Source organism: Falco peregrinus, chromosome 5 (assembly GCF_023634155.1).
Source record: "Falco peregrinus isolate bFalPer1 chromosome 5, bFalPer1.pri, whole genome shotgun sequence".
Classification (NCBI taxonomy): Eukaryota; Metazoa; Chordata; class Aves; order Falconiformes; family Falconidae; genus Falco; species Falco peregrinus.
The window spans coordinates 16,499,401-16,514,270 of record NC_073725.1 but is presented as its reverse complement, the minus strand read 5'-3'; the positions used below and the strand labels follow the sequence as shown (position 1 = coordinate 16,514,270).

General features: G+C 43.1%; 1 protein-coding gene across 4 annotated transcripts; it reads left to right on the top strand.

Moving 5' to 3' along the window:
* The first annotated feature begins 3,522 nt into the window (after positions 1–3,522).
* LOC101923429 (C-C chemokine receptor type 4) lies at positions 3,523–9,555 on the top strand. Of its 4 annotated transcripts, none has more exons than XM_055806893.1 (3): positions 3,523–3,842; positions 6,774–6,892; positions 8,072–9,555. In XM_055806893.1, exon 3 carries the CDS (start codon positions 8,087–8,089, stop codon positions 9,161–9,163), a length of 1,077 nt encoding a protein of 358 aa, XP_055662868.1. In that variant the 5' UTR covers positions 3,523–3,842; positions 6,774–6,892; positions 8,072–8,086; the 3' UTR covers positions 9,164–9,555. The 4 variants fall into 4 exon arrangements, with proteins under 4 accessions (XP_055662868.1, XP_055662870.1, XP_055662869.1 ...); XM_055806895.1 differs by lacking the exon at positions 3,523–3,842 and adding an exon at positions 6,464–6,493; XM_055806894.1 differs by lacking the exon at positions 3,523–3,842 and adding an exon at positions 6,501–6,521.
* Positions 9,556–14,870: the final 5,315 nt, after the last annotated feature.

Below are 14,870 nucleotides of genomic sequence, written 5' to 3'. Positions count from 1 at the left end.
GGCCAGCAGCGAGCCCTGTGGCCAACGGGGTCCTGGGCTGCATCAGGAGCACGGCCAGCAGGTCGAGGGAGGGGATCCTCCCCCTCTGCCCTGCCCTGGTGAGGCACATCTGGGGTGCTGTGTCCAGTGCTGGGCTCACCAGTTCCAGAGAGACAGAGAACTACTGGAGAGGGTCCAGTGGAGGGCTACAAAGAGGATGAGGGGACTGGAGCATCTCCCCAGTGAGGAAAGGCTGAGGGAGCTGGGCCTGTTCAGCCTGGAGGAGAGGACTGACGGGGGATCCTACTGATGCATACAAATATCTTAGGGGCAGGTGTCAAGAGGACGGGGCCGGGCTCTTTTCAGTGCTGCCCAGCGACAGCAAAGGGGCAACAGGCACAAACTGCAACACAGGCAGCTCCTTCTGAATGTGAGCAAACCGCTCTGTACTCTGAGGGTGACGGAGCCCTGGCACAGGCTGCCCAGAGAGGTTGTGGAGTCTCCTTCGCTGGAGACATTCAGAACCTGCCTGGACGTGACTCTGTGCAGCCTGCTCTAGGACAGGGGTCCTCAAACTACGGCCCGCAGGCTGGATACAGCCCCCCAGGGTCCTCAATCTGGCCCCCGGTATTTACAGACCCCCCAGCTGGGGGCTGGGGGGGGAAACCAAGCAGCCGCAGATGACTGCCTGCCACTTCATCCGCGCGCCGGCCCCCTGGTTAAAAAGTTTGAGGACCCCTGCTCTAGAAGAACCTGCTTTAGCAGGGGCTTGGACTAGATGATCTCCAGAGATCCCTTCCAGCCCTGACCATTCTGTGAGTCTCACCAGACCTTCTAGTAAGATGAAAGACCTTCACCAGCACATTTTCTTTAGCCTGGAAGGAAGGGGTCTGAGGCAGCTCAAAGCTGGGTTTGTCTATTTTGTAAATGGTAGTATTAAAGCTGACTAAAATTTGATCAGGTTATCACCGCTGAGTGGTTCAGAGCCCCTCTTCAGTGAGTCTTTGCTTTGTTGTAGCCCCTCTCCTCCTTATGGTCCTGTCTTAGGAAATATGTACCCTTGTACTGCTGTTAGCCGATTTTTTCTAAGGGAACTCTCATTTGAATCATTAAGGCTCACCACCACTTGGTCTCTTGTTAAGTTCCTTCTTCTTGGTCTCATTGCTGGTCCCTGCTCTCCAGATCCTCCAGGTAGCTCAGGTTTCAGAAGGCTTCTGTGCAAGGGATGGACAAAATACCAGATACCATAAAGACAGTGAATGCACAGGCCAGAGTTTAAGGTAAGTCAGATCCAGAAAAGGCAGCTATAGGCAGTGGCATACATCTTTTTACACAAGGCTAACAGCACCTGGAGCCAAGTATTTCCAGAGTCACCATAACCTCTCACTACCCCTGTAATAACCCTTGCTCATGCAGGACCCTCTGTCCTAAGCTTGCTCTGCCATTGCTTCTGCCCTTCTTTAGTGTCAATGGTTTCTTTGCATTTCCACCAGAGGGTGGTATTATTAAACACTGGGCTATTTAAAAAGTCATTTAAGGAGGACACCCCAGGCCAGCAACTGGAGTCACTGATGAACAAACACAGTGCGAATATATGTTTATGGAAAGTAAGAAGAAATTAGTCACTACATTCTGCTGCTGGAAGAAATATCAATTTCTCTTGAGTTTGTTTTTTTTTTAAATTTGCCTGCTATAGAGCAAATCTAATATCCACAGAGTCTGTGGATGTTACATTTGCTACAAGCAGTTTCATCAATGATTCACAGAACACATCAGAATATCTTGCAAATCGCAAGACGAGAGAGAAATTCCAATGAAAACCTTTTATTGTTGCTATCACAGTTTTATTTCAGTGCCCTGAATGGTATCCCTTGCTACTAAGGGGATAAAAGCGAACTGAGTACTATGGAAGTTGGCTGTACAGCTTGTCTTGAAGAGGACTTGCAGCAAAACGGCTTTTACTGTGTGATGGCAGTTCCTGGGTCTCAGCAAACATAGAAAGAAGACTAACTTATAAGAGCAATTATTGGTTCTTTCTCAGTCTTGATCCTCTGCAAATACTTTGTTTTTTCTAACCAGCTTGCATTGCGTTACAACTGCTGTGTAAGGACCATGGCAGGAGAGACTGCAAAGATACTTGTTGTGCAAATGTTTAGGATAAGGCCAGTCATTTAATAAGCTTTTTAAAACGACCAACAACTACAGTGTTAGAGACCACCACAAAGCAAACAGAAACCAAAGCCTGTATGCCAGAATGCCATCATTCCTCTGTATCTAAACTCACTGCAATAAGCACCAAACAGACTGGCCTGAGCAGACCTCTGTTACTCACTGCTGCCCTGTCTTTTTTTTTTTTTTTTTCCTTAGGAGAGACCAGCCTTTAACGGGGACAACGTAGTGATGGTTAGATACTAGCTGAGATGTTTAAAAAAGAAAAAAATTATTTCAGGTATCAGCTGCTCCTCAGAGTGGAAACAGCCCAAATCTCTCATCTTACTATAGAAACATCTTGGGAATATTTGATAGATCACTGAACAAGACAAAGAAAGTTCCTCATGGTCTCATTTCACACTTAGGAAGAATACAACTCATGTTTTTTGCAGCAGTGATTCTGTAAAAAAAACAAAACACAACAAAGTAAAATTCAGCATTTGTAAAATACAAATTGTTTCTGTGATGTCTGAGGTTTGAAGTTTCAGTTCTTTTTTATGAGGAATTCTGAATACAGCAGCTTTATGAGCACAGCACATGGAAAAAAAGCAAATCACATTGAGGAAAACCACGGCAAATACCATTCACAGAATTGCCAGTGGACACAAACAACGGAATTCCTAGGACTGGACCACTGAACGAAAAAAACGCAGGGAATTGCAACTTAACAGTATTGAGAAAGGAAAAGACATTTTGGGTTTAAATCTCTCACTTGTCAGCACAAACAGCTGTCTCAGCCAAAGGGAATTTGTATGTTCAAAAAGATTTGAGGTAAATTATGAGTGAATCACCTGGGACAACGTGTAGACAGGAAATTAATTCATTTTCCTTTTTTTTTGAGTTCTCTCTCAGATTGCTGCAGTTTTAGTCATGCACAGGAAATATGGAATAAAGCAAAGATTACAAAGAAAGGAACTGCACAACGAAGAGGTGGCACAAACACTTTGCTAATGAGCAAGGGTGGGAACTACACATATGCAAACTGTGATTCAAATTCACTGGAATTGCAAAAGAACTGCACAAACCCTGACCACACAAGAAGGGGTTGGCCACCTGACAAAGACAACAGTTTACTGAGAAAGGTAATTGTTTATCCAGCTGTGACTCTGGTGGCCTGGATCCTGTGCCAATCCACACAATCAGTCAAAATACTGATTCATGCAATAGTTGGCTATCTTTAGTTACCATCACCTGCTTCTCTCCTGAGGCAGTTTCTTCTGGATGAGAACTTCTCTAATAAACACTTCCGAACCCTCATCTATGGCCAACACTGATATCAGAGGGAATGGATGGTGCACTGGCGTATCAGTGGTATCTTACAGCCTAACTAGCAGATTAGATAAACATCCATCTCTAGTTCTTCCCTGGGCAAGACTCTTAAGCATCCTGTAAAATGGCAAGTTAATGCTAAGACTTTCCGTAAAAGTGGGAGTGGCTGAAATATCTTTTGTTGAGAAGCAAGGTTTTCATGGTGTGGGTTGTTCTGCTTTTGCTTTTATTAAGTTCCCTTCTGTCGGTTTTAACGTGCCTCTCTCCATCCCATAAAAAAGGTTAATCTCCTCCCAGTCAGGCAAATCAGGTTTGGTCCACTTCTCCACACTCTCATGATTTATTTGGTCAGTGCCACATACCTGATACCATCTAGCAAAGAGGTAAGACGACTTCTTTCTTCTCACCTTCCCCTGCCAATCTGTCAGTTTTACAGCAACATCCTCTACATCTCACCGAGATCCTTTTCCCCCTTTCCTCATAGCCTTGCTGCCTCCTGCTATTCCCCCTTTGTTAGTCTGTGCCAGGTTCTTCTTCACCAAATAGGAGATGAAAAAAAGACATGCTGCCACGTTAGAAGGGAACTCAGAGCTCCTCTACTATGGACTACAGTTATGCTTAGTCCCTTTCACTCCTCTTTCTCTCCAAGCCATTGCAGGATCTTCACTCACAACACCTCTCATCCATTTTCTGCATCATCTCATTTGCTTAGAGATTTCCTTTATGTTTGTCTTCTCTGTAGTTTTCCTCACGGGCTCTCCCAGGGGCTCTTTTCATCTGTAAACTATCAGGTGTTTCAGGCTTCATTTTTATCTTCTTGATTTGCATGACTAGCAGGTATTTTTTTAGCTTCATTTTCTGGAGTTCACATATCCGAAGTTTTCACCATCTGTAGCCACAACCATTCTCCTCTTTTTGTGGCAGAGCATTCCTCTTTCTGCAGACACCCCCTCTTGCCGAGTCTCCTTACAAAGACAGACCTTCTCATTTGCTTATGCAGGATGAAATGCATTGGTATGGCAGGCTTCTCCAACACAGCCGCTGCTTTGCAAGACAGTGTGGTCCAGCCATTCGTCTCCACCTCACCACAGTCGCACAGGTGTGCGAGAAGGAGCCTTTGTTGCCCTACTCCTCCGGTGGTAGCAGCCCAGCTTTCACCACAAGGCAGCAAGCAGATACAAAGAGCTGCTTAGAAAGCATTCTCTGCTGGGAATTCTAGTACTAAGCAAAAGGCAGTATGTCAGATAGGTCCTTTCTTCAGGCCACTGTCGTATGAATAGTGCCAAACTGGCATTCATAAGGATGCAGACTTTGGTCCCTGCTACCAGTATGACTGAAAGATCAGAAGCATATCTGAAGTATGGCATGTGTGCTATGGACAGGTCACCAGATCTCAAGAGGTAGCTGATGATGGGAAATCATCCCTTAACTAAGAAGTGTTCTTACAGGCTAGAAAAGAGATCGTATCTGGATTCACTTATATTCACTACTTCATCTGGAAATCAAGAAAAAACTACCATTGATGAAATTCAAAGGAGATGCCTAGTTTGATGGAGTAGAAAATACTGAGCGGGACAAGATAAGCACACAGATGCATAGTGGTTTACCAAGCCAAAAACATTACAGCCCAAACTAAGAAAGAACAATGCCTGCAGAGCAAAAGGTGGTTTTTTTCCTGAAAAGCAGATGCTTAAAGAAAGATTTGGTCATTGTAATTGTGGGTGAAGAGCTGAACTTGTGCCCCTAGTACGAGAACACATCAAAGAAGAGATTAGTGAGGCCCCTGGACAGACACAACAGCAGCAACAGGAACAGCTTCTAGTTTCTCTGAGCAGAGCTGATGAAAATGGTACCACAGCATTGCCTGCTCACGCGATATTGACATCTTTAAAGGTCTGCTAGCAAACTGAAGAGAAGACATATATGATCTGCAGAGCAATACCCTGCAGTGGAGGAACATCTCGCAGCGACAGACTTAAATACAGATACAACCTGTGAAAGATGACTGAGAAGCTACTTCCCATACAATTGTTTTATTCTGGCGAAACATGAAACCAATATGTCCCACATCTCATGCTGTCCTTACATCAAGCTTTTCTGGAAGAAACACTTCAGCCAAATGGAAGTCATTGGGCAGAGTAACAACGTCAGAGGCATACGGAATAGCAACACAGCATAACTGAACAAAAGCTATACCCGTGTGCAGAGTAACACCGGAGGTCAAACTACAAGACATACAGCCTCTCCCGGACTGAGATCTATGATGCTTTCTACCCTCCCAGCCACCTCCTGTAGCTTTCATGTTTCTGCTTCTCATTGTGTCTCTTCAGGTTCCCCTGTGAACAAGCAAGCAGCCTCCCCTGTTGAGAAATGGCTTTTACTTCCTCTTGACTGGCCTCTACTGTAACATAAAGGAGAGCAGCACTTGCCAGCTACTAGCACAGCTGTTCTGCTGGCAGGACCCTAAATCATCCCATTTCGCTAGCACATGTCCTCTGTGCTCCCTTCTCATTTTCCAGGATCCCCCAAAAGACAGACAGGGCCCACTGCACTTTCAGGAGAAGTTCATAAAAGCTGCTGAGCTTCCCCCTGTGACAAGCACTATGGCAAACCTCAGCACCCTCTGCCCTTACACTGTCATGCACACACATGCTATTTCTTATATGGTATTCTGACCACTACGACCATTTGTGCCAGGCCAGCGATAGGAAGTAGATTTGCTGTACATAAAACCTGCTACAGGAGACATCAAGCAAAAAGTTAGCATGAATTTAACATGCCTTCATTTCTTTTTTTAGCAAGGTAAATAGGAGTTAGGAAAATCAAACAACAATGAATAAAAGGAGCCTTCCCTACTAAATCTATACAGCTCATTTCTTCTACAGGTACACAGCATAATTTGCAAAATCAGTTATCTGAAGGAGGGGGACTAGAAACACCCCTTCCACATACGCACAAAGTGCCTTCCTCCTCTTGCTCACTACAGGTAATTGCAGAATAGAATAATCAAACGTCAAGATGCATTTTACAACCCGTAAGAAAGAATAAGGCTTCTGGGGAATGTGAGCTGCTTAGTGACATCTATTTTAACGATTATTGCATACAATGAAGCTGTTTTAACTCAGTAATCAGGCTCTCAGTGGGAACTTCGCATTTTCTTACACATTAAGATGTATTTAAATTTATTTCTGAATTTAAGGGACCAGCTCTTATGAGCACTGGGGAGAAAAGCACTTGTGATACAATCTGTAAGGAAGTACAAAGTTTCCGTTAAGAGAGACAAGCAGCTATTTAGTGACATCTGCTTTTTGCAGCTGCTGGATATCACTGTGTGGGCAGCACCTGCCTCTCAGAGCTACCCGGTGAGAAGCAAATGATTCTGCACACTTAGAGCAAAGAAGCTTCTTCACATCATCTGAGAAGGAAGGAAAAGGTAAAATTAAAAAACTGCAGTTGCTGAAACAGTTGTGTATCGTATACTCATCACGTGCGTGAATGTAATGCTTTTTCATTTACCTTTTGCTGCTGCTAAGGTAACCAGTTTTAAAGAATCCTGCATCATCAGAAGTGGGTGTATGTGTGTTCTGTGAGCATGTTTTCAGTTTTAAATATTTAAGTATATTATGCTGAATCTAGATTAAATTCAGGTATGTCTAGGTGCAGCTGTTGGGAAACTGTCATGTCTAGACCATTGGTGTCAAACAGTTTTGACCCTGTGACTCGTAATTCAGATAAAATTCTTCTCTGTGTATAACAGAACGGAACTGGAGGCCAGAGAGGTGTCATGCCTGGAACTACCTACACACAGAAGGGGTCAGGTTAATGATAGTTAATGTTTGTTACAACATACGGCGCAAAGACAACTAAAGCGACTATACTCAACTCTTCCGTTTTCTATTAAAAAAAATAAAGGGGAAGAACATAACTCAGACTTAGAAAAATTTTGGTACAGTAGGCTAAAAAAAATGACGCTGTTATGGGAATAACACACAGAGTAATACATAAGCAATATAATCGCACTGTGTCCAAGTTAGTTACTTCAAACTAACATCACTTAAAACTCTGTCTCTGCCTATTAGAAAAGTACATATGAAAATGACACATTTCTGTTAGCCACAGAAAACAGCACTGACTGAAAACTCACATCAGCTTTCAGTAAGCTTAATTTCATTAGAAGGGTCAACTTATGAAGACAAACTTCTTACAGTGATGTTTGTCTGATTAGGAAAGCGGGTGAAATCCTGAACTGCTGTGAATAGTGCCTTTGCTTTTTACTTTATCCCACAAAGGATTCCTCCCTCTCTGATTTGATATCTGTGGCCTGTACCTTTCCTTATTATTTGCTTTCCTCTCCACCACTTGAACAGTGTGCTCTGTGTGCTTGACATCCAAGTTGCAGTGTTCCAAGGACTATGCACATGCACGTTAAGGACAGTATATTTTGCAAGTGTGCCTATGCATCCCATAATGCTTAAATAGCATTTGAGAACCTGTAATGAGAAGCGTGCTGGAACTGGCAGTCAGTCTCTGCTAGTGATGCAGGCTTGCAGAGTAAGCACACGGTCTTCAGGCACTGAAAGTCACTAGCATTTTTATATTCTTTCTTTCTCAGGAACTGGGGGAAAACATGAGTTCTTCAAGTACAGAGTCCTTTGAAGTTGAAATCTCAACCTTCTATGACTACTACGATAATTACAATGATGCTCCAAAACCATGCAGTAAGGAAAGCGTCAAGAGGTTTGCAGCCTCCTTCCTACCTGTTCTGTATACCCTAGTATTCCTGGTCGGGCTCACAGGAAACGTTCTGGTCATTGTGGTCCTCTTCAAATACAAGAGGCTGAAGAGCATGACTGATGTGTACCTGCTAAACCTTGCCATCTCTGATTTGCTCTTTGTTTTATCCTTGCCCTTCTGGTCTTATTTCACGATAGACCAATGGGTTTTTGGAACTCCCTGGTGTAAAATCATTTCATGGATCTACCTGGTTGGGTTTTACAGTGGGATATTTTTTATTACGCTTATGAGCATAGACAGATACCTAGCAATTGTTCGTGCAGTGTTTTCTTTGAAAGCAAGGACTGCTTTCCATGGCTTGATTACTAGCCTTGTTGTATGGCTAGTAGCTCTTTCGGCCTCAGTTCCAGAACTTGTATTTAGAGAATCTTTTAATGAACACAATTATACTACCTGCAAGCTGAGATATCCAGGTAATTTCACAACGTGGAAACTTTTTTCCACTTTGGAAATCAACATTCTAGGGCTCCTAATCCCTTTTATAGTTATGACATTCTGCTACTCCATGATTATTAAAACATTAGTTCACTGTAAAAATGAGAAAAAGAATAAGGCTGTGAAGATGATCTTTGCTGTCATGATCATGTTCTTCTTCTTTTGGACCCCTTACAACATTGTTATTTTTTTACAAGTGCTGGAAACTGTGGGAGTCATTAGAGACTGTCAAGCGAGCAGGAATCTGGACTATGCTTTCCAGGTAACAGAAATCCTCGGCCTTTTTCACTGTTGCCTCAATCCGGTCATCTACTTCTTCATGGGAGAAAAATTTAAGAAGTACCTGAAGATGCTCTTTAAGAACTGGCGGTTACCTGGAGTTATTTGCAAGTGGTGCGGAGTTCACATCACTTACCACACTGAATCTACTAATTCATTCCACACGCAATCCACAGGGGATCAAGATGCTCTGTAATGTGTTTCAGATCAGCCACTGAACTCACCACCAAACAAACTGACAAAAGCAGGAACTTTGAAAAGCTAAACAAATGCACATGCATTTCACAATAAGCTACTGCCAGATAATTAATTACTTCAGCTTTGATTTCTGCTTCTAGATTTTCTGAATGTTATGACAGAAGGTGTCCTAGATGTGCAATGTGGGAGATAGACGTGCAGGTTTTATCTGCTGCAATTACAGATCACTGCTCAGACGTAACAGCAGCCTCAGCTTTCAGCAAAGCACTATATGCTGTGCTGCTTCTTCACAAGCATCAAGACAGAGATTGGCCTACACAGAGGGGCAGAGGAGAGAGAGCTGCTTGTTATCAGTATGTGCATTTGGAAAATATATTTGTTTGAATAGGATGGTTATTACCATATCTTTATTCTACAGTTGATTTGTGTAGGACTTGTTCACTCTGACTATTAGCAAGCTATTAACAATACCTCTTACCATTAAACGTTTCATCTCAGGGGAGGATACACCCTCAATCATTAAGAAAAAGGACAGAAAAATTCTTTATGTGCACAAAGACGCAAAGCAAATGCATTACATAGTCTTATAGACACGTTTTCTCTTAGGTGTCCAAGTCACCACATATGCCTATGTGTACGTGTATATATGGGCATTCTGAATTACTTTATCACTGTAATTAAAATACAGAATTGCTATCCAAAATTAACATAGAAAATGTGTAACATTTTTGAATAAAAAAGCATTTAAAAAATTATTTTCCAGCATGTGTGAGTAAGTTGGAAGCATCTAGGTTAAAAGTGTTTCTTTTAAAGTCAATGTTCTTTGTTCCAAAAGTACTTAACCCCAAGACTCAATCTTCATTCACTGGTTTTGTAGAAAGCGTCTGCCATAACTTAGAAAACACACAATGAATCCTAGCGTTTGATAACAGCAAAAGGTTTAGAGCGTGACGCCCCAAGCAGCCACTCACAGATCTACATGACATTCATCAGAGATCTGGAACAGGAAGGAAACTCACATAACAATGTTTAGATTTTGGCACAAAAATAATTAAGAGTAATGTGGTAGCAGACAAAGTAAGAGCTGAAAAACAGGTATCTCAAGATATTTCTAGCGTGTCTTTTTGCTGGACAACCACCATTCAGCAGGAAGCCTTATTTTTCTTAGGCTATCAATAACAAAGCACTCAGCTATGGCTGCAAAGACCAGACAAGACATTCAAATGCATCAGGAAAGGGCTGGAGAAGAAAAGTAAAAATGTTGCAGTGCCACTGTTCTCATCACCCTAATAAGAAATGTAAGTGGAAGCTCACCTTCATGTGACCTCACTCATGACACAAGACTGAAAATAAAAAGCAGCACACTTAAATACTCATGCACACACACACATCCATCATAATTAAGTTTGGGAATGCATTGCCATTAGCAGTTCTTCACTGACAAGTAAAGATCTGCATTAATGCAGATAATGAGAATAGCCATGGAACATGTTCCTTGTGGTAAGAAGTGTCTTCCCAAGAAAATAAAATACTACTACTCAAAACCTTACAAGCCACTGAGTAAGCCAGTTGGGAAAAACTGTTGTAAGGGGTGGGCAAAGCCATCCGTTACCTATTTTGAAAAGGAAGAGGATGACAAATTGCAAGTGTTAGGTGCTTCAAAGTTTCACAGATGTCACTGAACCCAACAGCACGTCACTCCCAAGCTGGCATGGCACATTGTCCTCACAGATGTGATACTGAGAGCACAGGTACTGTGAACTGTTGAGCTATTCATCACTCGAGTGCATAGACTAACCTGGAAGGCAGACAGCACACCGCTGTTACTTTTTTCTTGGTCCTACTCTGTGATTCCTCTAGTCAATAAGAATAAACAGGTCCTTTTGAGAAATCTTTGCAGACCAGGGGAAGGGCTGCCTGTGCTGGCCTGGCAAAACGATGGTCAGCAAGCAAAAAGGAAGCCATAGGCCCTTGATGAGAAAACCGTGAGATAAGAGAGAGCCAGAGCTAAGAGCAGTGTTGAGGAATGGCACTGAGATGGCCAACAGCTTGCAGGCTGGTCCGGCTCTGGGCACACACCCTTTGGTGGGGAAGGGTGCTGAATCTGCTCATGTGTGGAATTCACAGGCCGCACCCAGCAGCATCGCCATAAACAGAGCTAGCGTAAAGACCCTTTTCCACGCAGAACTCAAAGATGCTGCACATCCTTGCGTCGCTTTGTGCCCCCGCTGCCTGCGCACACGTGCCTTTGGTGCAGAGGGTGCCTGGCACCATCAGATCTCCCTCTGGGTGAATGCAGTCTTTGCATCTCTGTCCAGAAAACCTCTTCCACTCCTCCCAGTTATCACTACAATGCGCGTGCTGGACAAGCAATCATTCTGAAAACTGTGCTCTGAGCAGGTCTGCTGAACTGGGTGCAAGGGGGAGCTCACCTTTAAGTGATTTGCTCAGGAACCCACACCCTGGGAGATCATCAAACCTTGGTGGCATTCTCCTCTGTTACCTGGAACAAATCCTCCTCCCCCATGCCCCGAGCTACAGTGGATATTGCCACTCCTCTTTTGAGAGAGGGCTTTGAAATAAGAAAGGACGAGATAGGAGTATTAATACAGACAAAAATAAAGCTGGGATTTTCAAAGTGTCAGTTGACCAAAAGTGTCATTTTAGCTGAACACGAGTTTCCAAGCAATAAATGATGGTATGATGAGACCTACTGAACCATGAAAGGCAATGGACAGACATTTGAGTGAAGCAAAGCTGACTCATTCTTAAACCCACAATTTTACATTAGGGTTCCTCGGAAGGCCAGCCTGCGTCCTCTCTTCAGTTGTGCTAAGACATCACAGAAAGACAGATGAGGGGAAAAATCAGCTTAATTATATTAAATACAAATTATGATGAAACGGTGAAAAACAAGTTGGTTGGTTTGTTTTCATACAGTGTTTAGGCCACCACAGTAACTCCCTAAACATTACATGCTTATCTTTTATTCTGAAAAATGGCTTCATCCCTTTTAATTGTGCAGAAGCAGCATCATGGTCAGCAGCTTCCTCCCAGTCTGCTCCTCTGAGAGCCTGTGAGGAACTGCTATTCTCCTTCCTGTACTATTACTACTTTCCACTGTCCCAGCACCAGCTCTGCACACCTAGTCTGAAGGAGAGTACAATTCAATAGGCACTACAGTGCTCATCTGTTACCAGGATGCTTCCAGTCTAAAACTGCCAGCAGGGATCTACACTCACACTTTTTCCTCCAGGAGCTCCAGTTTTATCCAATACCTCTCTCAACACAGCCATATTAATTCCCATCCCTTACGCAAACATTTCCATTTTACTTGATTTACAGGTAGAAATCAAGGGCCGTATCATCAAAACGGAGCTTAAGGCAATGCTGACAAAGAACCCAACAGGACTCCACTACTCCAGGCATGAGAGAAACTTTTGATTAGGAGACTGGAAATGAACAGTCAATATAACCGCGGTGAGATTTCTAGCATTCGCATAACTGATAAGACCATTCAAAGGTCATATAGTGCTGGTCATATCTGCAGTCATCTTACTGTAACACAGCAATAACATATGCAGGGGATAGTGGCAGTCATGGAGAAATCACTCCTGATGGAGCAGGCATTATCAAGGAGGAGACACCGGGATCAATCCTTCCAGGATGATTTCCTTTTTCACAGTCATTCAGCAGCAGCAATACCCATCAGAAAAGTCAACAAAATCCCATCTTATGGGACAGTCACTGAGTCAAAGACACTTCTCACAGAAATGAGGCTCAAGAGTAGAAAAGCCCTTCATCTGTTCCAGACCATCAAAATCCAAGTCTCCTGCCAAGTCCCACTGGCATGACCAACCAATGATGCTGTTCTCTTACTCTTGGCAGAGCATATCTCTCCACACAACCCTCACATGCTCACCTCAAAAGAATATTGCTCACAGGCCACAGTCAGGCTTTCCTCTTTATTTCTGATCCTCCTTTGAACTCTCAGAAATGGCAGCATGTATATGGTATATCTCTACTGAAAAGAATAATTAATGTCTTCGCTTCTGCATCACTGGCCACTTGGCCTTATTTTTTTAAAAGCTGCTATCTTCCAGCTAGGGGAGGTGAGGCACAGAACAAGAGCTCAGATATTATGAGCAAAAAGCACATTTTTGTCAGAATCTCGGGGCCCTCCTAGCTCTCACTGGGGAAGATTCACATTTCAGGTTGGGTAGGGGCATTCCAGGTAAGAGCTGCCCATACTGTGCCTTTTCTGGTAGTCAAATTTGAGATGACCCAGCCAGGCAAGTCCCTGTCTGGATCCAGATTCTGCAAGGAAGACCACAGGTTAATATGAAGGGTATCTGAAGGTAAGTGGATGAAGACGAAGCTAACGCCATCTTCCAGTAAAAGATGTTCTTTGCTGGCACAGATGGTGTTGTCTGTCTTAGAACATCAGAAAGCAAGGATTCCTGTTTGCATGTGACAAAAAAAAAAATCGCCCTCTGTGTAAATGCAGCCCAAATAAGTGATTAATCAATGCATCAGACTCCTTTAGTTTTTGTGCCAGTTGTTTTTTTCATTTTGTTTTTTTGTTTCAGGTCATCTTCGACGGGTTGAAGTTTCTCTGCGCTTTGGTTTCTTGTTTCAAAACAAGTACCAGCATGCATTCAGTATACATACCTCGGTAACTGCATATTGCACGCCTTTTGTTATTTCAGGTGTTGCAAAATAAGAACTACTAAAGCATTACAAATTTTTTGAAATTCCAGGAAGTTTGTTTCCTTGCTTTTGCTTTTAACAACTACAGCAAGTAATCAAGAATCTGATCTGCAAGAATCTGATATTTCCACAGATATGAAACCCTCATAAAAGGTACACTCGGTGCTGCCAGCAACCTGTAAGACAACAAAGACTGAAGGAAGATTGACATTATCAGATCTACACTTCTGCTCAAAAAAGGCCAGTGCCATTTGATCAGCATTTTCTGAGAAACCCCAAGCATCCAAGTTCAGGAAGAGACTTTTGCACCTGGGACAGTGATTGAAACAACGGATGGACATCCCTGCAGGAAAAGCGTATTTCTCTCTCTGCACAGGGACTTTGCACTCCTTAAAATGTCTCCATTGAAGCACTGTGGTTTGGGCAGGTAGATCAAAGAAAGGGTCCCTCCCTGACTTTTAACCTGTCGCCATCACACACAAATAAGAGCAGTACCAGCTAGTAGTAACACAAAAGTGTCTTAAAGTGAAGACAGACCACAATTGATCTCTGTACTTGCTCATAACTGGTAAACTGAAATTTGACCACAAGTAAGACTGAATGACTTGTCTTTTCCACTACCAAAGTATGTGGGAAAGCTGTAAAAAACACATAGAGAACAAAGAGAAGCATGGGTTTTCCTGTTGCTTATGCCCTTGCTGCTCATTCACAAGCACCAGGAATGGAAAGAAAATAAAGCTGTGTGATTGCAAGGTCCTGCAGACAAAGAGTGCTAAGAAGTTGCAGAGCACAGGTCTACCCTTGCTATCAAAAAAATCTTGTTTACACTTTCCAGAAAAGTGAAACCCGTAGCATGAGGTGTCATACAAAAACCTGCAATGCTACAGAGAAGGGGCTGAAGAGTCCACAAAAGGAAAGAAAAAGGAAGTTTGGATTTAGGCTGCTTCCTCCTCAGTTCTGCTTCACCAACCCATCCTTGCATAACACAGGTCAGT

Excerpts from the sequence above, each read along its gene's own strand:
- LOC101923429 (XM_055806893.1), top strand. The coding sequence starts at position 8,087 with ATGAGTTCTTCAAGTACAGAGTCCTTTGAAGTTGAAATCTCAACCTTC.